The 26,091-nt window shown below is 40.4% G+C and overlaps 1 protein-coding gene across 5 annotated transcripts in view; it reads right to left on the bottom strand.

Moving 5' to 3' along the window:
• Positions 1-26,091, bottom strand: part of PCSK5 (proprotein convertase subtilisin/kexin type 5) — a 466,280-nt gene that overhangs the window by 246,068 nt on the left and 194,121 nt on the right. For all 5 annotated transcript variants that reach the window (XM_045882270.2, XM_045882271.2, XM_045882268.2 and 2 more), the window contains exon 9: positions 17,357-17,457. In XM_045882270.2, the coding sequence (XP_045738226.1) occupies positions 17,357-17,457 (101 nt within the window). The remainder of the gene's footprint in view (positions 1-17,356; positions 17,458-26,091) is intronic.

The following is a 26,091-nucleotide window of genomic DNA, read 5'->3' as shown; positions in this document are numbered from 1 at the left end:
CAAGCCCAAGAATTTTCTACTATGCTCCTGTCTTTTATGAGTAAATGCAGAAGACACATATTGGTAGGAATGACGAAATCAACTGGCCTACCTCTCTACAAACACATGCTCTGAAAACCAAAATAAAGCAAACAGATAACTTTAAGATCTATTTCAGCTGATGAATACATAAGTCAAAATTAAAAACCCTAGAATGTGTTGTTGTTATGAAAAACCTTCTAATGGCTCAAAAATAAATCAAACACAGAGGGAAGACTTAATAAGTCTTTTAACACAATTCTTCAGAAAAGAAAGTAAAGATAATGGTAAGAAATAAATTAATTAAAACAGCCTGTTGCATAAATCCAGATAATGATATGCAGAAATAAGTACGGTGGGGATAGCAAAGTAAATGTAAGCCAAGTTCATATAGCGAGGAGTCAAAGGGGATAACTCCCTTATTACAAGACATATTTATTTTTAAATATCACCTTTATTTAAAAATGATATCTAAAAATTATTAACATTATTTTAAAATCATTTCTTTAACCTAAGAAAATAAAATGTAGAAACTAAAAAAGAAAGGGCAGAGATTTTTCCACAACACACACACATGAATGTATGGATGGCAAAATTAGTTGCAAACGACATAACATTTTAGATATAAAAATACTGAAAAGCAAAGGAAGTACAATTTAGCTGAAAGATAAGGTAGTCTCTATAAAAAATATCTAACAGGAGGAAATGCTTCCACCAAAATTTATGGATCAAAGACTCTAAGGAAAAACAAGTAACTGAGGGACCCCGCCTACTACTCAGGTAATTTAATCCATTTATTTCAGGGGAAAGAGTACAAAGGATTTGTTTACATAGTAGATATAATTTAATAATATTAAAACATATCTCCTACAAAGAGTAATTTCTTTTTCTTAAGAATTCATGGATCAACTAAAGAGTTTTGAAAAAGTTGCCCATACGCTGAGCCAAAAGGAAATCTCAATTGCCCTAAGGAAAAACAATACTTCACACACCACTAGTGTGGCTGATTATCTAGCTTCATTATCTGACCACAATACAGTGGAAAAAAAGGTCAATAACAAATCTCAATAGAGACAAAGTTTGTTAAACACTGAAAAGTATTATTCTCAATTGTCTTTCTACCAAAGAGGAAGCCCAAACACCCTTAAGTAATGACAGTCAGCCAAAAGTGTGTTCAGAGGGAAATATGCAGTTTTAAAAAAAATCATACTAATGTAAAAGGAAAAATAAATGAACCATGATTCAACCAGTAAGATTAATAAAAGCATGGAGAGTGATCCTAAGGAAAACAGGAAAGATATTAAGACAATAAAAAAAAGGACAAAGGAAAAACAGCATTACTCATGAACAAATCCAAGAACTGGCCTTTTGAAAAAAAGAACAGCAGCAAAACATCTAACAAAGAAAATAATATATAATATATATCTTATATTAATATTAGATACATATTAAAATAATTATATTATGCTATAACAAAATATGCCATTCTATCACAGTTAGCTATATAACCATATGTAATCATTAATTAACAAATTTGAAAATCTTATGAAATGGACATGGCTCTGGAGAATATAGATAAAAATAATTAAAACTGAAAAATTTATCAAAGAATTACTTCTCAGAAAGGCTTTAGGGACAGATGGTCTCATTCAAACTTACAAGGACAGTGATCACAATTGTCTCCAGAGAAGAGAATAGATGCAAAATTTCACAATTTGTTTTGTGAATTTAACATCACTTGATATGTAAAACAAAAACAAAAACAAAAAGCCTGGCAGAGATAGAGGCAGAGGATAGACAGGTCAAATCAATCTGGGTTAGGAGGCTTGACTCTTCATCCTATGCTACCATATACTTCAGGAATAAATGGGAAAAAAATGAAGAACACTTTACAAGATTCTCTTTATATTCCATAAGTATACAATTAATTTTAGCTAGCTGCTGCTGTAACAATAGAGGACACACACACACACATATTATTCAGTTAAAGAAACTATAAATGTCACTCACGAAAATAAAAAGGCATATATAAAATATTCTAATACTAAACCAAAAGCATAATAAAGAAACAAATTTCATTTGTAATATAAGCAGAAATAATATTTAAAAATCTATTATGCTAATGAATCCCATAAATGATTCTAGTATGAGAAACTAGATACTAAAAATCTCAACAGGGCGCCTGGGTGGCTCAGTTGGTTGGGTGACTGCCTTCGGCTCAGGTCATGATCCTGGAGTCCCGGGATCGAGTCCCGCATCGGGCTCCCTGCTCGGCAGGGAGTCTGCTTCTCCCTCTGACCCTCCTCCCTCTCATGCTCTCTGTCTCTCATTCTCTCTCTCTCAAATAAATAAATAAAATCTTTAAAAAAAAATGAATAAATAAAAATAAAAATCTCAACAGATACTGAGAAAAGACCCAAATTCCATTTTTAACAAAACTTTTGTAAAATCAAAAATGCTGCATAGTCACATGAGGAAAAGCAAACATCAACAAAAAGTGAAACAAAGGCTAAAAAAAAATCCAGAGAAAATCAGGACGTAGGCGTGAAAGTTTACTGTCATTCTTGATACTTAATATTTTAAATGGTTAGCTAATAGAAACACTAATCATGATTATATCAGCTTCCCTATTTGTAATACTTTCCAAATGCCCAAATTTATTTCATCCTGGCAACAATCTGGTGATTCTGGGTTATTACCCCAATTTCAGATGAAGAAACTGAAATTTCACAAGGTCAAGAAACCCAATTTTCACTTGTTGAAGGCTACCAGGTAGTAATGGGGTGGAGGAAGAATCGGAACTGAAGTCAGCCTACTCCAAAACCTGAAGGCATAATGACCACTTCGTACAATAAAGATGAACATGGAAAAACCTCAGATGAACAGAGACAAGTATTACTATAGTCAGAAGCCATGTATATACCCCACCCCACACAGCCAAAAAACAAGGTAATCAGTTACAACATAATGTCAATTAAACGGGCTAGAGAAAAGAAAAACATACAAACAAATTGTATCTCTGTTATACATGAGCTACTTAAAGGCATAATGGTAACAGCAAAGCATACAAATATTTGCTATTCCCAAAAATAAATCTAAAGCAAAAAGTGTGGAACTAAGGACAAGCCTGAAATGTTACTTGGCCAATAAAAGAGAGATCTGAATAATTCAGAGGCAGATTTTCTTGAATGGGAAAACCAACTGTTAAAAAGAAGCCAAGATTCATACAGTTGTCATAAACTGTCACTCAGACTGTTTTGGGGAACATGGCAAAAGGGTTCCAAATTTTTCCTGGAAAAATAAACAGGTAAAAATGCTTAAAGGAAATGTTTAAAAAGTGGAATGATATTGTAATGTCAAAAGAACTGACAGAATAATAGAAAACTCAAGGGAGACCTTGATAAATTCAATGACTGGAATGCAAAACAAATTGCTTTTGGAGATGAATTATGTAAGAAATGGCATCGAATAAATGGATCTCTATAAAAATTCAACTTAGATCCTCATACTGAACGCCAAAATAAATTCTACTTGGTTAGACATTAACACTGAAAAATGAAATGAGAAAACCCTAAATGAAAATGGAAGTTGGTAATTGAGACTTTGAGATAGGAAAGGACTTTCTAACCTGAGCTCTTAACTTGGGGCCCATAGATTACCCTGGGGTACAGCAAATCTTCTGCTCCATGTGTGTTTGGGAAAGCATACATAGCTTTTATGAGCATACACAACATTCTCCAGGAGGTACCAAAAGATGAGTCATGACTAACTGAAGAATTTATAAAGGACACAGATAATTGACTAATAATAATGAAAGAATAAAGAAAAAAGTCTCCTCTGTCAAAACAATCTGAAGCCAACTTGAAAGCAAATGACAAATTGATATAATATTTATAATAACTATGGCCAGGGGTAATATATGGAGCATATACTGATAAGAAAAATATTAACAAGAAAGATTAGTACGTAATTTGTAGAGGATTCACAGATTTACATCCTTTTTGAGTGACTTTGACCCATGTTTCTGAAACTCATTTTGAATATTAGTTTCTAGAATTCAGGAATTTCTCAACACCCAATTTCCAACAAGTAGAGACATCCACAATGACCTAAAACCTTCTTGATTCTAATCTTGCTTAACTGCATTGGACAAAGCATTATGTAGTTAAAATGGGTGGTAAAAAACTAATGGAGGAGGGAAGACAAAATGAACAACAGGATCTGAAGGGAAGGTGACAAGCAGATTGAAGACAATAAAGTAGGAGATGTTTTTGCAATAAATACATTGTATATATTAAGAATCTTTGGAATGGATATCATAGTATTAGCAGTTACTGTATTATTCAAGCATAAAACAGTTGCTGAAGGTTGTGTAGGGAGAATTCTGATTTTTGTTTCTATATTTCTATGTGCTTTATATATATATATATATATATATTTTACAATTGGTATGTATTATTTTAGTGATTAGATCTATTTTTTTTAAATGGTTCTCTTGCTAGCAATATTGGTGGTGATGGGTTTGCTCTTCTGGTATCTTTCAGTGTTCAATACTTTAGTGCAAATGAAATCAGTGGAAGACTGTCACTTAATTTTGCCAAATGAGGACAGCATCATTTCATACAATTAAGAAAACTTTATACCAAAATAGTGCATAATTTCCAAATAAGCCAAATTTTTTTAAACTAAAAAAAACCCCTTTATTTTTTAAAATAACTTACATTCCATTACCAATATTATTCTCCTTTGCCTGGTGGTCCTTGAACACTCTCGCTAAATAGCATCTCTACAGACCAGATGGTCTCTGGGCAACCTTCCAATGTTATGATTTCTCAGACAAACTGATCATAAGTATTTTATATTTCAGGTATGGTATTGCCTATAATGGAGAGTTTTAGCACAATGAAAACTATAAAATTGAATACATCTGCTATGGCAATGAGGCTATTAGATGTCAACTTCAATGGCACCTAAATTCAGAGCAATGAATAAGAATACAGCATAACTAATATGATCACTCCTAGATCATGCTCTCTCCAGGAAGCTCCCTCTTATATTCTTTCAAGTCAGTTAAAAAGGTTTCCAATAGCCAAATAACAAGCAGACTCCTCTGAGAGCCTGCCTTAAATTTCCCTCAATTCTCTTCCCTCCTCCCAACATTCCATGGTTGTGTATCAAGTTTTTCAGATAAACTAGCGTGCTCACCAAAAATAGAAAATCGAGGGGTGTCTGGGTGGTTCAGTCAGTTAAGCATCGAACTCGCGATTTTGGCTCAGGTCATGATCTCAGGGTTGTGAGATCGAGCCCTGCATTTAGCTCCGCACTGGGCATGGAGCCTGCTTAAGATTCTCTCCCTCTGCCCCTACCCCCCTCTAAAAAAGAAAAAAGAAAAAAAAGACAATTAAGGCTTTCACTGGATTCTGGATGAACAATTTTAAACTTTGAAGGGATGTTCAGTTTTCAATCATGTATGGGCATATTTCTAAATATTGGTAGAAATAAAAAAAATATGGATTATTTCTCCTTTTCATTTGTCCTTCTGTTACCTAAGGCTTGGTCATGATTTAAGCACCATTGGATAAAAAAAGGTGAAACTCAGTTAATGCTGCAATCAATCGATAACTCAGTAAAAACTCATAAAAACCAAGTATAGGTTGAATCACCTTTATGACTCCACTTTCAGCAAAAATGCTATCATTTCATTGGTGACCCTACCTAATCCTTTCCTTATTTGCTGTTATGCACCCTTCCCTACCCTTAGCCCACCAGCACTTTCTATCCCAGTATCATCCTCTGTTTTTTCTTTCATAGCACTTAATATCAGATGTTAATTAACTTTTATGCCTCCCTTCGCTGGAATGCATGTTCTCTGGGAGCCAGGTTCAAAGCACCATATGCATTTGGGATGACCCTGCTCTACCATTCTGGCAGCTGAGGCATGGAACATCCATGTCTTGCTCATAGACATATTCTAGTTCTAAGCATGGTGCCAGCCACACATGGAGTTACATCAGAATTCTGATGCTAAAGATTGCAACAATGACCGTAAGTGTATTGCAGTTTCTGAGATGGGGAAAAAGGGTTTTAAAACAAAGAGATGATGGTAACAAGCATGACTCAATAAGTATTTCCTGAATGAATCAGTCAACATTTAGAATTAAAACGAAACCTATTGCCATTTATACCCTACTAACTACAGCTACCTTAACAGATACCTATTCATACTTTTCAATAACTAAAGGGAGACTTCCTTCTCTCCACTGATTCATTCTCTCATTATATGAATATCTGATTGCTTACTGTGTGCCCAATATTGTTCTTGGTGCTGCTGGGGCTACTGCACATACTCACTTTCAAGACAGCTGACGGTCTGGGGGGTTTCTTTCCTGTGATCTATGGACCAGTTGTAATCGAATCACCCAAACTATATTGAGGGCTATGTTAAAAAAAAAAAAAAAAAGAAGATAGCAGGAAGGGAAAAATGAAGGGGGGGGAATGGGAGGGGGAGACAAACCATGAGAGACCATGGACTCTGAGAACCAAACTGAGGGTTCTAGAGGGGAGGGGGGTGGGAGGATGGGTTAGCCTGGTGATGGGTATTAAGGAGGGCACGTTCTGCATGGAGCACTGGGTGTTATACGCAAACAATGAATCATGGAACACTACATCAAAAACGAATGATGTAATGTATGGTGAGTAACATAACATAATAAAATAAAAAAAATACAGTAGACTAAACAAACTATATTGAGAGGGCTTCAAAATATTCTTTTTTAAAAAAGATTTTATTTTTAAGTAATCTCGACACCCAACATGGGGCTTGAACTCACAATCCCGAGATCAAGAGTCACATGCTCTACCGACTAAGCCAGCCGGTTGCCCTCAAAATCTACATTTTTAAACAAGATTCTGTATGACTTATACATACTAAAGCCAAAAAAAAAATAATCTTCAGAGTATAGCTTGAATCCCTCTTTTTCTATAAAGTCCTCCTAAATCATCCCTATGCAAAGTTTTGTCACCCTTCTCCATACTCCTGGCCCTTATACTTCATGGCAGCCTTTGCAATTAAGCATGTCTTGTTATAGCTCTTACAGTAGAAAGGTGAGGCGGTGTAACAGTGTGTTCTGTGGTCACATCACCTGGAGTTCCATTTCCAGATCTACCGCTTACCACCTGGATAAACTTCTAAGCCTCTTCCCACATCTGAAATAGGGAGCTAATGCCTACCTACAGCACTGCTCTGAGGACTAAGCGAGATAACCAATAAAAGCACTCAGCTCAGTATTTGGCACAGAGCAAGCATTCGGTGAAAGCTGTCTACTGTTTTTATTTTTCATCATTTTTGGATTTTACCTTTTTGCACTCTGATGCACTATTTCCACACTCAATTGAGGCAAGAAGAAACTTTTATCTCCCATACAGCATATCACGGTCAGATGTACTATGACTTTATGGGTTAGAAAGACACTACCAGGCTTCACAGGAATATTGTTTTTCCGGGATATGCAAAGAACATAAAACTTGACTTCACCTTGGTCACACACATGGTTACTCAGTATGGTTCAGAATCATCACAAACGGAGAAACGAAAACCCAGGATGGCAAGAAATAAGCCAATCTTCTACACACAAAATATCTTTTTTTGTGTGCAGGTTGTATTCCAGGTATCTCAGATTACTTCACTATGAATTTGTTGCTTTGGGCTTTTGACAAATCAAATGCCATCATTGACTTGTTGAGGTCAGCATGAATAAATCTTGCATGCTAGTGAAATGACATGCTTTTCAGTCTGTCATTTCTACTTCTCTTCTTTACATTTCTCTCATACTGATGGCAAAATGTATTATGATTCTTCAGAAACAGAGTAAAAAGAATGCCGGGATCAGCTAAACACAAAATAATAATAGTGTCACTAGGAACAATTATCCTCATCTGAACAAATGACACAAAAACATCCTACAAGTAAAAAAATTATAGGTTAAGACAATGTGACCATATACAAGACTGATTCAAAACTCAAGAAGACGTGGTATAAAAATAGGGTTGAGTTCTAACTGGGTTTCAATATAGAGTTGAGGAATATATCTGAGAATGTTCAAATACAAAGACAGTGATATTTGATGAAGCTATACAGTAAGTCACTTTGCAGAATGTACTGAAATATGCTTAAAGTGATTCAGTTAGCAAACTATGGTGTGAAATATAATGGACCCTGGAGGGGGATAAAAGGCAGCTTCTCTTATTCTCAGCAAGAAAAATTATATTTGATAGTGTTTGGGGTGTTACCATAGACACTATCAAGAACAAAAATTTCCTGGCAATGAATAAAATCCACAAACCCTCAAGAGATTAAATTTAAATACTAAATTTTACATATTTCTTGAAGAACCCACTAACTCATTAGATTTTCTAAGCAATCTTATGGGGTAACTGCATAAAAGTCAATTTGCTATTAACACCCTATTTAAATTAAAGGACATAGCAGATGAGCAATTTATAATGTAAATAAATTCCATATTCTTTATTTTCTCTATTTTAAAAATGTAAATTGCTCAGTCATTTATAGCAACCATGATCTTAGTGAAAAGCATTTTCTAAGAATTAAGTAATAAATTGCTGGGGGAGCTGATGCACCAAAGCATAGTCAGTAATTGTAAGAGAAACTGGCTACTGGCTATGGGTCTTGTTGCAAGACCCGGAGGCCCAGAGATCTAGTCCCATGGGTATTTATGCCTCTTTTAATTCTCAGAATCCCATGGAAAGAATAAAGGGTATCTATTTCAATAAATGGTACACAATCTACCCAAGAGCTCCGCTAAGAAACTAGACCGCAGCCTTGAGTTTTTCTTTCCCCCCCAAAGCACGTTATTCTAATTCATTCCTTGTTTGCTGTACCTGCAAAATGAACAACAGATCTATCCACTTCTTTCTGTCTCCATCATCATCACCCTGACCAGGCTACCCTAATCTCTCCTGAACTATGTTACTAGCTTCCAAAATGGTACCTGCTTTGCTCCTACACCAAGTGTTCTTCAAGGGGAAGCTGGAATGATCTTTAAAAATTTTAATCAAATCATGTCTCCCTCCTTAGAAGACTCCACAGGCCTCTATCATGCTTACTTACTATGATGCCCTATGTGATCTGGACTTTTCCAAACCCTCAGCTCACACTAGCCATGAATATGTTCCTATTTCTCAAACCCAGCAACCATGTTCCAACTATGTGGTCTTCCCAACTTGCTCCTCCCTCTCCCTTGCAATGCTCAGTCCAGTTCTCTACCAGTGAGCCTCCTTATATTTCAGGTCTCAGCTAAAATGTCACTTCCTCCAAAAGGTCTCTCCATTATCACTCTAGATAAAATGGTTCCTTTCATCAAATTACTCTCTCCATTATTCTACTCTGTTTATGTTGTTCTAAGTACTTATCATTTGGTTTGCTGTAGACTGCCTCGCCAAAGAAGACAAAAATTCCATGTCTGTCAACCCACCATTCAATTCACAATGTCTAGTGTAGGAACTGACAACAAGTAGACCATTAATACATGTCTACTGAATGGATGGATGATTCCATCTAAGCTCAATGTTACTAACACCCATATCCTCTTTGCATACCTTTCAGAGATGAGAAAAATGAGATTAGAAGTTTCCTTCCAAAATCCCTTCTCACACACTCCCCCCCCCTCCGCCGCCCCAGGCTTAAACCAAGAGAAGCCTTCTACATTATTTTTTCAAAGTGGTAGCATTGTTTATAGAATTCTCAGGCATAGTGTCCTTTGAAATGGAATTCTTGTCAAGATGGTGGAAAGGGGCGCATATCACAGATAATGATATAATTAGTATAAAATGAGTCAAATCCCAGAGGACACCAAAAGGTCTTTCCCACTTTGAATCTTAAAGTGATCCTGCTTAAGTTAAATCACAAATCAGGTATTTATAACCTGAGACATTTCTAAGGTAACATATGACACCTGGCAAGGAAAAATGCTGAGAATTGCAACTGAACTGAGAACTACTCTTCCTAAGAAGCAATCTTTATTATTACAGCAATATGAGCAAAATATGTTCAGTGAACCATCTGTTTTTGAAAATAAAGCTAAGCCAAAGCAGCAGCTAACAATCACCTGGTTACTTCTCTGGGCGACTTAACTACCCATCCCTTCTTCGTTTCCTCATCTCAGGAAGGGGATAGAACACATCGGGCTAAATCTCAAGACAATGCAAGGTGAAGGAGCCTCTTCACCAGGGCTTTTCCAGCAATACAGGACACCTTTAGAAGCTGCATTATTTTAAGCCATTAACCACTAGTTAGGCAAAAAGTTGAGTCTAGTGAAAATTGGCTTCCACATAATTTGAACTCGAAAAGTGCTAGAGGACACAGTGTATTGTCTGTTTGTGTGTAGACATAACAAAGCTATTTTCATGCACAGTGCTGGCAGAAGGCCCATGGTAACTGCTCTGTGGGTCTGGTTACAATTATTTCACTATAGGGAATCATCCAGGACAGTACATCCCTTCTCTGTCAGCTGGGCCTCAAGTGGAAATGTGTGCTCTTTTTACCTCACAAACCTTTTCAGCTCTCCTCCCTGAGCACATTTTAAGTCTCCCCACCCTCCTCATGCTACAGATCCCAACCCTTCATGCCAGAAATCTCAGTTAAATGCTAAGCCCAAACTACAACATTACAGTACTCAAGAAACTCTGAGAGTAGGGGGGAAAGGGGAGTGTGTGTTAACTCCATCCTTACCCTCGTCATTCTACAGAATCCAGGGCTCATACCATGAGCATGTGCACGTGCTTCTGAAGTTCTAAGTGAAATAAGGAAAACTCTCCTAAAAGCAAAGAGTTGATATGTTCTCTGCTATTTTACCTCAACAACCAAATGCATTTGCCTCCCCGCCCACTGCAGCATTTCGTACAGGGGAATGTGGCCCTTGGGAGAATTTCTGATGGAACATTTTATACTGAAATGTGTTCTTAATTAAAGCAAAACAAAGAAGATAAGAAGAGTTTACAAGATACCAGGCCTAAGATGCTAACCCCAATATTTAGAAATGCTTAGGTCTATCGAGTCCTTCTTATGTGGGCTCCCTGCAAAATGGTCAGTTCTAGAACTCTGAAGCCCCTCCATTAGTTACTTTAACTCAGCTTATTAAAAACTCCAGGCACCATCTCAACTGTCCCAGGTATTAATTTCTCACAATAATATTGAATCTCAAATATTTGGAGCATTTCCTCATATTTTTCCTCCATTGGAAACATACATAGGTAAGACAGAGGTTATAATGAAAGGTAGAGCAAAGGCATAAAGTGGTTGATCAGTAGGAACTGCATAACATTTAGATAGATGGACTTTGTAGGTTTATAAGAAATGCAGATGGTAAGTTTAATTTCCTGAGAAAACAATTTTCAGGATGGTTTTTCTGAAATCAACAGCATATGGTGTGAATCATCTTGTGGCTCAACACATCTTTAATTCTTCACACACTGACCTTTCCATGTCTCCCATTATCCCTTCCACTAAAGATCAAAGGTAGAGGGGCTTCTCTTCGAAGCTAAGGGAGGAAATAACACCATGTCTTTATTTTACCTGAGTTAAGCCCAGTTCTAAGGAACAATAAGTAAACTGGGTAAGGGATGAGTTGAGGTGGTGTGGGGAAGAAGTCACTAATCAACACCAACAAGAGGAACTAAAAGATAAAAATAATGAATATATGAAATTGGGCAATTCTGTTCACCTCATTTCCCTGGTACAAAAAATGAGAAGGTTGGACTAGATGGATTGACCTAATGTTTGTTTGGAAATGACCTTTTGCAAAACACGGTGCTTAGATGTCAAGGAGGATATAAAAGTGTCATGGAGCCAATGTTCCAAGTTGGATCATGGAGGCTGGCCATTTCTATTTTCGGCCAAATCCTGCACGCTCCCCCAAAATGACTGCATTGGCTTTCTTACACAATTTGTGCATCTATGTTAGTGTATGTTTGCCTCCCTTTGAAGGCAAGTGACAGGTTTTACAAATATTTAAATTATGTCCTGCCTAATTCACTTAGCATCTAGCATGATGCTTTAATTTTTTTTTTTTTTATAGTATGTACCAGGTATTTGTTATATGCATATAAATAAAGACTGTAAGGCACAATCCTTAGTCTCAAGGAGTTTAAGCCTCGTTTGGAAGAGAATACACACAAAAACATCTGTAGTACAACAATAAATTAGCTAAGTTACCTAATACTACATCCTCTCTATATACATTCTATAACCTGTGTTCTACAAATACGTATATGATATATTCCAACGGGACATTTGAACTAGGAGAGAACAGATAGGTAGTAAGAAGAAAGTAGATGAGCCTACCTAGAAATGTGTGTATATGTATGCCCATGGGGCTAGCTAGCTAGCTAGCAGAAGCAGCGACTGTTTAATATACTCCAGGTATGTTTCTAGTACAGAGTAACATTGCCACCCCAATTTGGGTATTTTCTGAAGTTAGGTCCAGATACATGAGATGTTCTCAAAGGAAGGTATCCCTGAGGCCCCTGAGATATGACATCTGAGGAAAACGCTTCCAGGTCACTTAAAACAAGGATTTGTGGAATAGTCTGTGTATCAGAAGCCTCCTTCTCAAAGTCCTAAATAATTTTAGAAATTTCTTCCTGACTCAGTCCCTTTTATTGACCATTCACTGTGCAACATTTCTTGATTGCTGAATATATATTATTCCAATTTCCAATGAGAGACCATTTGCAACTTAAGGCCGAAAGGTTTCTTTAGTAACTTCAATTGTGAATGTCCTGAGCTAATGCTGGTAATTGGACATATGAAAGACTCCACTAAACTAGCTTCTCTTTGCTAATAGTTACAGACTCGGGTCAGGGAAACTTTCACTAAAGCATAGTGTAAGAAACTGAACAGTAGGGGCCCCTGGGTGGCTCAGTTCATTAAGCATCTACCTTCAGCTCAGGTCACGATCTCAGGGTCCTGGGATCGAGCCCCACGTTGGGCTCTCTGCTCAGCGGGGAGTCTACTTCTCCCACTCTCTCTGCCCCTCCCCCTACTCATGCTCTCTCTCTCTCTAATAAAGTCTTTAAAAAAAAAAAACCAATCTGAACAGTGTATTTTTATGAACGTCAGTTATATCAATTTTTATTTTATAAGCCATTTTGTAGGAAACATCATTTGCTGACAACTGCCTTTTCTCTTCCCAGGGGGCTAGAGTACTAGCAATAAATGTATATTAGTGTCAGGGTGCAAGGCTCTTTATACACGTGACCTGGTGTTCTTGTAGGCTGCTCCCCTAAATCTATTAGTCATGTTTCACTACTTGCTTCATTTAAGGACACTCATTTCACCAGGGCTTTCTGAGTTATGCCATACAAAAAACACCACTTGAAGTAGCAATGGCCCAAAAGATAATTAGTTCACTCGTAATCACTGATTACATATTCCTTCTTCGCTCCGCCGAAAAACCCCAAAATTCCTTCCAAATCCACAAAACCCAAATAATTGAAATATTATAAACCTCTGAACTAATACACACATGACAAGAGCACCCCAACACAAAAAGTTCTCTGCCCTCTCTTTTAGGAGCACAGTTTTTTCTCTTTTTCTGAAATTGTTTACGGTTTTTTAGAAAGCTAAGAAATGTACCGCTTTCAGTGCCCAGACAACATCTCTGGGAGCAGAAGGCAACTGCCTTATTTACTAGAAAGGCAAAGTTTGCAGTCAGACGTCAGAGGCAGCTGGAGAGAAGAGGCTCAAACCCAGGGAGAGCAGGAAAGGTGGCAGATTTTGAGAGGCACTCAGAATCCCTCCGGTCTTGGGAGGATTCACTTTTACCTGAGGATCTGGGGTGCGCTATAGGGGAGTCTATTACAATACATGTTCTTACACACCCGTGGGAGAAGGATGGGGAGGGAGGCTGTCCTGTGAGCTGTCACGCAGAGTTAACTCAGGACCGAGCTTTTGTGGAGCTGGGATAAGAGATCTGCACGCTTGAAGCTTATCTGTTTCTATGCTTTGTATTTGTTTTTGTTTTCTTTCCTCTTAGATTCCTACCAAGGTGTTTTTTGTTGTTGTTGTTGGTTTTTTTTTGTTTTGTTTTTTTGTTGTTTTTTTGGTGTTTGTTTTTGGGAAAAGCTCTGAGGGGAGGGGAGCGAGAAGCATCAGAATGGCCAGTGGTTGCAGCCGTTCCAGAAGAGGATCTACTGTTCTACTGATGCAGGCCAGCACTTGCGGATGCAAAGAAAGCAGGCTGAGGGGAGCTCGGCAGGTGGGAGCTTTCCCTGGTAGATACTGTAGTCGAGTGACCTCAGGAGAAGCAAGGATGCTTCCCTCTAGGACATGGAGAATGGGGCCGTGCCAATAAACGGGGACTGAAGCTCCTGCTGGTGGTTCTTCACCCCAGCACTGAGCCTCATCGTTCCTCACTGACCTGAGCAGGGGATGCGTGTCTGGAGTGTCCCAGTGTCCTGGCGCCCAACTCTGCCTCCCTCTGCCCTCTCCCCTCTCTCCTTTCAAGGGAGTATCTTGTAGATTGGGATTTTCAGCTTGTGAGAGGAGAGGATGAATCTCCAAATACCAAGGTCCAAGTGTTGTTGAGAAATACTAGTATAAGAGGAGATCCCCGGGGAGGGGCTGTGGGGGCTGCGGAGTGGGTTTAGGCTTAGCGCTTGAATGACCGCAGCCTTGGCGGACTGTCATTTGAGCTCCTGGCTCCAATTTCTTAGTTCCAGATACGTTTTCCTCATGTGGGAGGCCCACGGCTTATTGATCCCAGTGGACCATCCACTTTTAATGCCCCTTCTTTTAATGCTCAGACGTCTTTCTCCTAATCTCCACCTTCACTCAGAGGCAAAGATTGGCCTGTAGGACAAGCCAATGGGGTTAAGAGGCAAGGCTTATCCTTTCTTATTTTATCAGATTACTGACCATCTACTTTGGCCCCATGATCAAACTGTACTGCTGAAAATCTTAATCTACAGTGGATTTTTCCAGGTAGGGTGTATCCTGCAACCTTCCTTCTACTCATCACAGTTGAGGCAAAAATTAGTCTTTAAAAATGCTCAAAATGCAAAGAAAGAGAAAACAGATGAAGAATTCCGGGGTGTTCCCAGCCCCAAAGCGAACTTACCCAACTGAGTGGGCTGTTTGGGCCACAAAGGTAAGGATTTTCCACTTGAGCTTAAACAGTGGTCAAAAGAATTGTTGAAATATGAGTGTTATAGTAATATCCCGAGGAACTGAGTATCCTGTAGGTCTATAGCCACAGATAGGGCACTTGGTTGCAAAGTTTGAGACGACAATCATTTTTTGGTGGGGAATGGGGAGGTGCAGGAAAAATCCTGACTTTTTTTCCCCTTCAGTATTTTGTGCATCGGAAAATATTCCTGAGAAACACCCTAGAATTTCAGGATGAAGACAATCTATTTTCAAAAATCCAAACAACAGTGACCCACTTAACAACAGACAGTTAATGGAGACTTCTGGGGGCAGAACTGCCCAGTGAAAAGTTGTCAAGTGAGAATTTAATAGGGTAAGTACAAGTTTTTTGCTACACCCCAACTTTCACCACTTTAAAAGATACAATACGCTGAAATGATTAATATTTCTCATCAAAAAGGAAGAAATACAAAGATTTGTGGGAAGCTGGGCATCCCTTAGCACCAATGTTTAGGCAAGAGGCCAACAAGAGATACAATACGCATTATGTCCTGAATGTTTCTGTTCCCACAAAACTCGTGTGTTGAAATCTATTGCCCAACATGATGGTACTAGGGGTCTCTGGGAGGGAGGGTGGAGGCTTCATGAGTGGGGTTAGTAGCCTTACAAGAGACCCCAGAGAGCTCCCTTGCCTTGCCCCTTCCTGCTGCCATGGGACCCACCTAAGAAGTGGGCCTTCACCACACACCAAAGCTACCAGTATCTTGATTTTAGACCTCCAGCAAAAGGAGAAATAAATGTGTGTTGTTATAAGCTATCCCATTTATGGTATTTTGTTATAGTGGTCGGAACAAACTAAGGCAGCCCACATGCAGAGCTGTGTTCTTCTGTCTGTCTTACTCCAAGGCTTTCCATGGCTTATAATTTACTTTCCATTTTACATTAAGGCCCGACTTCCTTAATAAAGGCCCCCTGCCTTAAAAAGGGGCAGCTGTAAATGTATTGAGAACGAGCCAGAACCTTTCTTATTGAAGTACCCGCGTCTCGTCATGATTCTTGTATTCTTTTCCTGTCACCTACTATTACTGTACGTCAGGGTACGACTAAATCAAAGGATCTTTCCCTTCCTCCCTCGGGCAGGGGTGCAAGGCTATTTTTGCAAAAACACTTACGTTATTACTCCAGTTGCTTTTATGGTCCTCTTGTAGGAGGGTGTCAGAGTGCAGACTCACAGTCCCTTTTCTAAAATCTTTGGACCTGATGCACTTGGAATTCAAAATTTTTTCAGATATGGCATCCAGAGCACGTATTACACAAAACTTCAGTTGGGGGCGAGGGGTCTGAGCCAGCACCTCATAAACTAATACATTCATATTTCTGCAGTAAAATGTATGAATTTTCACAACAAAGACTGTAAAAGGCCTCAAACCAGTTCAGGGCAAGCTTTGCCATCAGCGGACTTTGTGTGTCAAATTTGCAAAAGAACTTCCAGTTTTCTGGGCGTTTCAGATTTTGAAACGGAGGGTAAGAGAGTGTAGATCCGTATGAGGTTTTGAAAGAATTAAGATCAGTGATTTCAGAGTTAAGACAGCAAAATCTGTTGGTGTTTACAGAAAAAAGAGGTGAGACCTACTGCACATCATCTAAGGGGCCTTTCAAAGGGATCTTTGAGACACAGAATTTGACCACGTTGAACAGGATTAAAGGTAGATGGGTCGTACCTGTCCCTGAGCATCTGTCATATGACCTTGACACATTCTGTCCCCCAGAGGGAGCGCTATTGTCATGGAATCTGAGCTGCCTCACTGTTCCGCAGGGAAAGGGCCCCGACTGCTCTGAGCCTCACAGGAACATTCCCAGACTAGAATAAAAACCTCAACAAGGCAACAGTGTTGGAGCCAATTGGCATGCTTGCGCTATGACTCCATAATAAAGTAATTACACAGTTTGATTTTTTAAGGATATAAAAACCAAAAAAAAAAAGTGTGGTTTTTTTTTCCTTAATATAGGGAAAACAATTCTTTTCAAAACCCTAATCTTTGGTGTTTTATAAAGGTGGGACTTAGAAGGTTCTATCTTGGGTCCTTGCGCTTAGGGATTCTATCGGAGGGGACGGGTAAGTTGTCCTTGAGGTGAGGGGCTGTCGGCAGCGGAAACATAGGGAGATAGGCTTACTTGGCTTCCAGGGCCAACGCAATGATGCCTGCGGCCATGGGGGCCGAGGCCGAGGTCCCAGTGTGGTTGTCCGTGCAACGCTGCCTCAGATCCGTAGTAATCTAGAAGACAGAAATGAAAAATTTAGGCTTCTGGGGTCAATGGGAGTCACATGCAAGTAGAAAGAAAATTCACTCCTAAAAGTAGAATGGAGGGGGCGTTGAAACCGTGGTTTTAAATACCTTGTTCCTGCACTCCTGTAACTCTATCACATCTAGAGAATCGCCTGTGTAAGTCAACTTTGAAAAGAGAAACATTTGGAAATTGGACTGCACTTCTGTTAAAACTGGGGTCAGGACTAGGGTGAGTCTTCGGCTTGGAACATAGGGGTTATGCCTGTGTGCCTTTCAGTTCTACCCCCCCAAACCCCTGCTTGCTTCACCCCAGACCCAGCTCTAGTTAAAACTAAAGTTCTTTCATGACCCTAACATTTTTAATGATCAGATACGCTGAACCGACCACCAGGCACTGAGGTAGGCATTGGAAGCTTGAAAGCACACGGTCTGGCCCTGCCCTTCCAGAACGGATACCTTGGGAGAGGCGTAGGTTTTAAGCCAAGGCATGCTCTGCCATAGATGGAACATCGGTTTTTAGCATCCACAGAAATGGTGCACGGAAGAACCAAGACCTCCTCAAAGATTTAAGGTGAATACCAAAAACAAGGTTGAACCCAGGGTGCTTGAGGGGACGTTACAGCAGTAAGGGCCTGCCGGTATAGTACAGAAGGAGATTCGCCATTTCTCCAGTTTTTGAAAGCAGAATGTGAGAACTAGATCAGTTTTTCCTCTTGGTTTGAATCCAGTTTACTTCAGCTATGGCTGAATAACATTCCCATCAGCAAGAGCGTGCTTTTTAACCTTTCTTTCGCGATCATTTCACGCAGGGAGAAAAAGTTGAACTAAGATTCTCCTTAACAAGACAAATGAGGTAAGATTTTGCAAACCAGTGAAATAGCTAAGGTTTAAAAAACCTGCCCTCCCCAACAAGCGTCTACTTTTGCCTCCTTGGGGCTGATATCGCTCCTGCTGGGAATGCACAAGCCTCAGGAGATGAGCGGGTGCTCTCCTTGAAGTTACTGGAAGACAGTGGTTAAGCTTTGTTTGGCATCAAGACAAATAGGAAAACTGAGGTGGAAGGTCATCAGAAAGGTGTGGGGGGATAAAGGCAGCTGAAAGCAAAGTCCTGTTGTTCTAAGGTGTATCCTTCCAGAGGAGTGTGGAGATTGGTTGATTTGGAAAGAAATCTGATCTTCACAGGAAGAAAGTGCCGCATAACTCCTCAGAAATGAGCCCTCTCCTAAAAGTTTCCTCAGGGTCCCCTGAGGATGTCTGAATGGACTCTTTAATTATCTGCTATGGATCTACATTGACACGCTGGCTGATCTAGTTTCACACAGGGCCATCAGGTCTGTCTTTTGTTCCTTTTGACACTTTGAATGTCACCAGACTATCCATACCAGATAGGCACTGATACCCAAGGAGTGGCAGAATGCACAAAAATATATAGAACCGTAAGACATGGTGGTGGGAGAGAGGAGGCAAGCCTTACCCTCTTTTCTTGGAATAACTGAATGGTGGCCAAGAGCCCCGACATTGTGTTTGGCAAGCAGGGGAGGTTATTTCTTGATTAACAGATCTGATTAACCAGCCATCTTCTGAACCTCCATGTCGGATGCTTGCAAGATGTTTGGGTAAACAGAGCCCTACCCACTTCTACATAAGAAACTTTCTGGATTTTTAATTGTTGACTTTAAAAAGGTATTTCTTTGGTTTTCTTGGTGAGGTAAAAAGCACGTAACACAAATTTACCCTTTTAGCCAACTTTTAACTGTCCAGTACGGTACTGTTAACTATATGCACGCTGCTGTACAACGGATCTCTCTAGAACATTTTTATCTTGTGTGAATAAAACTCCATCCATTAAACAACCCCTCATTCTCCCCTCCTCCCAACCTTTGGTAACCACCATTCTACTTTCTGTTTCTATGAGTTTAACTACTGTAGGTACCCCATATAAACATAATTGTATGGTATTTGTCTGTGTGTGTGTGTGTGTGTGAGATTGGCTTTTTCACTTAAAATAATGTCCTCAAGTCTCATTCTGTTAAAGCACATGGCAAGATTTCCTTCTTTTTCAGGCTGCATAATATTTCATTATATGTATTTACCACATTCCCTTTCTTCATCCATTCATCAGGGGATACTTGTGTGCCTTCCGTCTCTCGGCTCTTGCGAATAATGCTGCAAAGAACATGGGGATGTAAAGATCTCTTCGCAATCCTGTTTTCAATTCTTGTGAATATGTAACCAGAAGTGAGCCTGCTGGATCACTGCAAAGGTACTTCTACTTCATTTGAAATTGCGGTTCAATTCGCAGCCTTGTTTTCCAAAGGCCTGGTCTGTAAGTCAAGGCATGAACACCCCAGAAGCAAGCTGTTTCCGAGTCTCCAGATCCTCTGTTGTTAAGAGATGGCTCTGCCTGCATTCTTCTCATTGTACCTCACCCTCATGGTCACATTCCTTGGCCAAGTTTTCTTTTTTTCAATGACTTGTGCCTGGATTCAAGATTTTTCACGATGTCTTCGCACTTGGCTCCTTTTGCTTGTTCTTCAGATGTACCAGACACTTTCGGTACACAGAAACCCCTCCAGAATAAACACCCCAAGTGTGTGTAACGTCCTGGAGTCGAATAAATAACCACCTCCAACATGAGCCAACCTCAAACGTGAACGATAAAAACTTTATGAGGCCGAGTCCATAACAGGAAGATGCCTCGTCCACACAGAGTCACAGGTAGAGACGTACATGCTGCATGCTTAAATAAAAAGCTGCTCCGTACTTTTCTATACAAACACCAACCACATGTTAAACGCTCTTAATATGGCCACACTTGTGGAATTCCAGATCAGCACTGTGTTCTCATTTATTTATTTATTTTCCAAGCACTTTATCTAAATGAAATGTGAGTAGTGTTGGGGGGGGGTTGGGAAGAGTGCAAAGGTGGTGGGGCAGGAAGGCCAAGGAGAGTGGGAGGGGGAAAAGGGACAGACAGAAAAGAAATAAAAGCAGCCTCCCTCCCTCTCACCCTGTTTTCAGGGGAAATTCCAGCTGGGTCATTTCAAGAGGAAGTTACTGTCACTGATGGAAATATTTAGGTGTAAATGACTGGAAAGATCTAAGGCAGGGTTTTCATCATTAAGAGAAGCCACAGTATCAGGGAATTTGTAGGTCTCTCTTTAGAATGAAAAGGCAAAGACCACCAAGGAGCACACAGTCTTGAAGAAAAATGATGTCCCGAAAACTGGAACCACATGGGGGAACCCCATTAATCACAACACACGCACGCAGGCTCTGACAGCATAATTTAAAAGCAAAGTTGTGTGGAACAGTCGGCCCACGTCATGGAGTCCAGAGGCTCTACATGTGAGAACAGAACAACAAAGCCCTGTAGGTTTCGATTCCGTTTTAAACCAAGTCTCAAAATTTGGTTTCCATCCCAGGGGCGCATCCAGTGCACTCCAAATTCCCTACCGAAATCAGAAACAGAATTCTCCTCCACAGAACTCAGATTGCTCAAGAAAATATCCTCTCTGTCCATTGGAGTGAGGGAAACAGGAGAGGACACCGGGCCTCGAGCCAGATCAAAGCTGTCCTGATCAGCAAATGAGATGTTCGGCCTGTCTCAGGATGAGGAGCAGATGGTTTTGGGGATGCCACCAAGTTAGGGATGTCATCTGTGTTTGGTGAGAAGGCGTGGGCGTTGTTCAGGTCTAGTCACACTCCCTCAGAGCAGAACCCTGGCTTTTTCTCATCCTAAGCTCTTATTTCCTATTATTTCACATTTCATTAGTTGGGCTGATTGGATCTTTTATGCCAGCCTGTTGAGGAAATTCTCCAGGGAACCTCAGCTCAGACTGACTTTGGCCATGAGTAACAAGTCTTAATAGCAACCCTGAAGTTAAGACTTTCTATCTCCCTGATATCTTGTGATCTGTTTTATTTTGAAGGTGCCATATTGTCTCCTATCTGTTAAAAGAGCAACTGAGCAGATATTTTTAAAACATGAAATGATTCTACTGTCTGTTAGGTTGAATTTGTTTCTGGTGTGGAGTTTGATTTGGATTAGAAATGTGCCAGAAAAGCGGTTTCAATACACAGCGATGGGAGATAAAGGCAGAAAATAAATCTTCAGTGTGTCAATGAATAAAACAGAAGAAGCTGATTTATTAAGCACAGCAAAATAAAATGGAATGGAGGACCAATTAATGCTTTCTGGGGTCAACTCGAAGTCTGGTCTAAAATTCAATCATGACCGAGGAGTCCCCACAAAATTCCAGTGCTGTGTTCTATGGGGATCTGTAAATGTGAAGCGCAAATGTAAGGTTTTGCTTACAAATATGAGGCTGCTATCATTGGAGGAGGATGCCATCTTATATCATTTTTGCACTTCCATCACGTTCAGCTCCGAGCTGGGTATGGAGCAGAAGCACAGCATTTATTGGCTAAGTTGGATTACTGATATCAAGCTCTCTCAGAGTATACTTTAAACTCCCCCAATTGGGCGCCTGGGTGGCTCAGTCGGTTAAGCGACTGCCTTCGGCTCAGGTCATGATCCTGGAGTCCCGGGATCGAGTCCCGCATCAGGCTCCCTGCTCGGCGGGGAGTCTGCTTCTCCCTCTGACCCTCCTCCCTCTCATGCTGTCTCTCATTCTCTCTCTCTCAAATAAATAAAATCTTAAAAAAAACAAATAAGTAAAAATAAAAAATTAAAAAAATTAAAAATAAAAAAATTTAAAAAATAAAAAATAAAAAAATAAAAAATAAAATAAAATAAAAAAATAAGAAAAAATAAAAAATAAAATAAATAAAAAAATAATAAAAATAAATAAATAAATAAATAATTAAATAAAAAATTAAAAAAAATAAACTCCCCCAATTATTAGGAAAGACTTCAAGGTTGTTTTTTTTTTTTTTTTTTTTTTTGGTCAAATCTCCAAATAGAACTCACATAAACTCATAACCACCTACAAAAATTACGTACGTATATGCGTACATATAATCCAGGGGCGAAAGTACAGCTATCCCTCACCACTGTTAGTGGCAGCACAAACTGGACGGCTTAGAAAGCTACCACCACTTGCAACAAGTGGGAAAACATGCAACAGGTGTTTACATGTGTGCACGCTCACGTGTGTGTAAAAAACTACATTTAAATCCGCAGGAACTTTGCATGCAAGATACACTATTAACTCAGGAAATAGGAGGCTCAGAGGGACCAACTTGCTTAAGGATGTGTAGCTACTAAAGAGCTGGGTAAGTGGCAGAGCATTAAATCCTGATGTGGCCCCAAAAGAAAAAGCTGAGTTACAGGGGGTAGCCGTCCATGAGAGCCAAGGTGGCCGTTCCAGACCACCACTGGCCATGGTGGTGGAATTGGCCTTGAGATCCAGCTCTGGTCAGCAATTGGGCATTGACATTCTCCTTCAGCCCACAGTGGAAATCAGAACTTTTCAGGGACAGTGTTTTCCTCTTTTTTTTTTTTTTTTTTTGAAGATTTTATTTATTTGAGAGAGAGAGAGAGAGTGAATGAGAGAAAGCAAGCACAAGCAGGAGAGGGGGAGTGGCAGAGGGAGAGGGAGAAGCAGACTCCCCACTGAGCAGGGAGCCCCGACGTGGGGCTCGATCCCAGGACCCCGAGATCATGACCTGAGTCGAAGGCAGATGCTTAACTGACTGAGCCACCCAGGCACCCCTGTCCTTTCCTCTTTTTAACATTCTCAAGAGACTACATGTCCAACTTCCAAACACACTACCCACATCTGGGTTTCCTAGTCTTCTGCTTGAAAAATAATGACTTTTCCCAAATCTAAAGAAGAAACAGAGAGATGACAGAAATCAACCCGGGTACGAATGGTGGCTATGCCTGAATAATGATTTGGGTGGCAGGGGAGGGCTGGACTGGGGAGCAGGATGTTTCTGCAAAACAAGAAAATGTGTAGCTGCTTAGGAACATGGAAAGCACTAAGAGAATTCCTCCACATGGAATTGGTCGCTCAGTCCAAGCCTGAGATACCCCAGGCGGCAAGTTTGTTTTGAACACAAATAAGTAACATGACGTCAGGAGAGGGCTGAGCAGAGCATATATTCTCAACGTTTGGCTCGCAAGACCCCTCCCAGGAGGAATACGATCACCACCATATTCCAATCTTTAAGACAAATTGCTAGAGGAAAGAGGGCAAAGGTTGAACTAGTCCCCAAAGAAAGAGATAATTTAATGATGGGAGGAGCTGGGGAGAGAGGGAAGCTTTATTCCCCAAACAGAACTGGGGAGAAATTTCAGGAGGCAGTGAAGGGTTACAAAGGGGATCTTTAATGCTCTTTGACACACAGAAAGGTTGTAGGTACAGCTTTATCATGTAGTAAGATTCCTGTGGGCCATTTTGTATGTCAAATATTTTACTGTCAAATACGCTTTGCCTTTCACCAACCTATCAGAAGAAGGAGTTTCTCTTAAAGAAATAGAACATCTCCCTGTCTTCCTGTAGCTATATAAACAACTCCTGAAGCTCCCATCCTTCCCAATGTCTGGTCGTGATTTATGCACGAATATTTACTCAGCGCAGGCTCTGGGAAGGAACAAGGCAAAGTCTTCAGCCTCACGTAGTTTCCAATCTAGTTTTTGAGAAACAGTTTCCAATCTGTTTTTTCCAAAACAGACAGCAAGAAAACATGCAATGTGCTAAGTCGCTCTGAGGACAGGAGGAAGAAAACTGAACAATAAAGGGAGTGGGGGAGGGGCGCCTGGGTGGCTCAGTCGGTTAAGCGTCTGCCTTCGGCTCAGGTCATGATCCCAGGGTCCTGGGATCGAGTCCCACATCGGGCTCTCTGCTCCTCAGAGAGCCTGCTTCTCCCTCTCCACTCCCCCTGCTTGTGCTGTCAAATAAATAAATAAAATCTTAAAAAAAAAAAAAATAGAGTGGGGGAGGTGAGATTTTAAGGGAGGTGAGAAAGAAAATCCTCCTTGAGGAGATGCTCGAGAAGAGGCATAAATTAAGTGCTATCTGGGGGAACGGTGCCTTAACAGACGACACTTGTCACAAGACAGAGAGCCGTAGCTTGAACGTCACACAAAAGGCATAACCTGGAGGAGCTCAGTGTTGATACCGTGCCACAGGACCCAGCAACCCAGACTGGCAAAGAGCTTCAGGTTTCTGCAACAGGACTGATGGTCTTAGGGGATTAGGAGAAGGTCTTATGGCCTGAAAATTAAAATAAATCTGCCAGGTAGTGAAAAACAATATACATTTGCATGTGTATACGTATATGTGTATATATGTATTTTATCGCTGCAAAAAAGAACCCCAAAAGGGTAAGAGCAGCACCATTCTCTCAGACGCCTCCAGAATGGGTGTCCTTTGAAAGTACCCAGAACACGACCGCATACTGGTTACAAGACGGGCTTGGGCGTCGTCCATCCTGACTTTGGCGGAAATCCAGGCTCTACCGCTTACTGCCTATATTTCCTCCAAGCACGCTAGTTTCCTCATCTGTAAAATGAGGACAGTGCCTGGTCGTCCTGGGTAGAGTTTTGAGGCTATTATGAGATGATGCATTTAATGTGCACAGCCCAATGCCTGGCACCATGTTAAGATAACCGTGAATGTAGGAGATATTGGACATGGAATACGATGTATGCATTATTATCAATAAAAACATATTATTTGATCATATGGCTTTATAGTAGCCAGTCATTTCAACTGATTTCTATTTAGCTTGCAGGGGAGCTTCTTATTGTAATAATCTTGATATTTTGGATGCTTCACTTGTTGTAAAGAGATATAAGGCCATTACTGATCTGAAACTGTTAAAGCATGAATGAAATACCAACGTCCACGACTGTACTAATAGCAGGGGCAGGAAACCCAAGAGACAGAGATCTGGCTGTTTTGAAACCCAGGGCAAGGTTTTCCTGCTTGCCTACCATGACAAGACATTCTGTTGAGGATGAGTAAAATTTATTCCACAGAAGTGCTTTTCCAGAAGCAGAGGGATCTTTCCTCTCTTCTGAATCCTCAGCATGCACCTGGCTCAAATCACAAAGGTGCCCTACACAAATAAGACACGACAACTGTGCTCTCCTGAAGAAGCTGCCAATGGCACAAGGAAATAGATGACCCGGGGAGGAGAGCCCCAGAACAAAGGGAGATTGACACAGCCATTCCTGCAACACTCCATCACAATGCCACCGAGTGGCCATCTCCGAGGCACCACGGGCAGCTGGTTCAGAGCCTGGTGAAGAAAAGGTCCCAGGCACGATGCAGGATTATTTGTCATTCTGACATCTAGAAGGAAAAGGGGTCAGCTGGACCATAAAAGGCTGACGTCGTTGCCAACTCTACTCATGTTCAAACCATTAACATGTTCACAATCCAAGAGCCTTTCTTTATGGGGTAGGTGGTACAGATGGCAGTATTTTGTAGATGGGAAAGATGGAGGTACAACAAGAGCCCCTATTAACAATAGTTGGGGGGCGCCTGGGTGGCTCAGATGGTTAAGCGTCTGCCTTCAGCTCAGGTCATGATCCCAGGGTCCTGGGATCGAGCCCCGCATCGGGCTCCTGGCTCAGCGAGGAGCCTGCTTCTCCCTCTCCCTCTGCCTCTCTCCCTGCTCATGCTTTCTCTCGCTCTCTCTGTATCT

Source organism: Mirounga angustirostris, unplaced genomic scaffold (genome assembly GCF_029215605.1).
Source record: "Mirounga angustirostris isolate CCGP_5_RB_7025 unplaced genomic scaffold, mMirAng1.0.hap1 SCAF_15, whole genome shotgun sequence".
NCBI lineage: Eukaryota > Metazoa > Chordata > Mammalia > Carnivora > Phocidae > Mirounga > Mirounga angustirostris.
The sequence above is the reverse complement of the archived record's forward strand: the minus strand, read 5'-3'. Positions and strand labels throughout refer to the sequence as shown.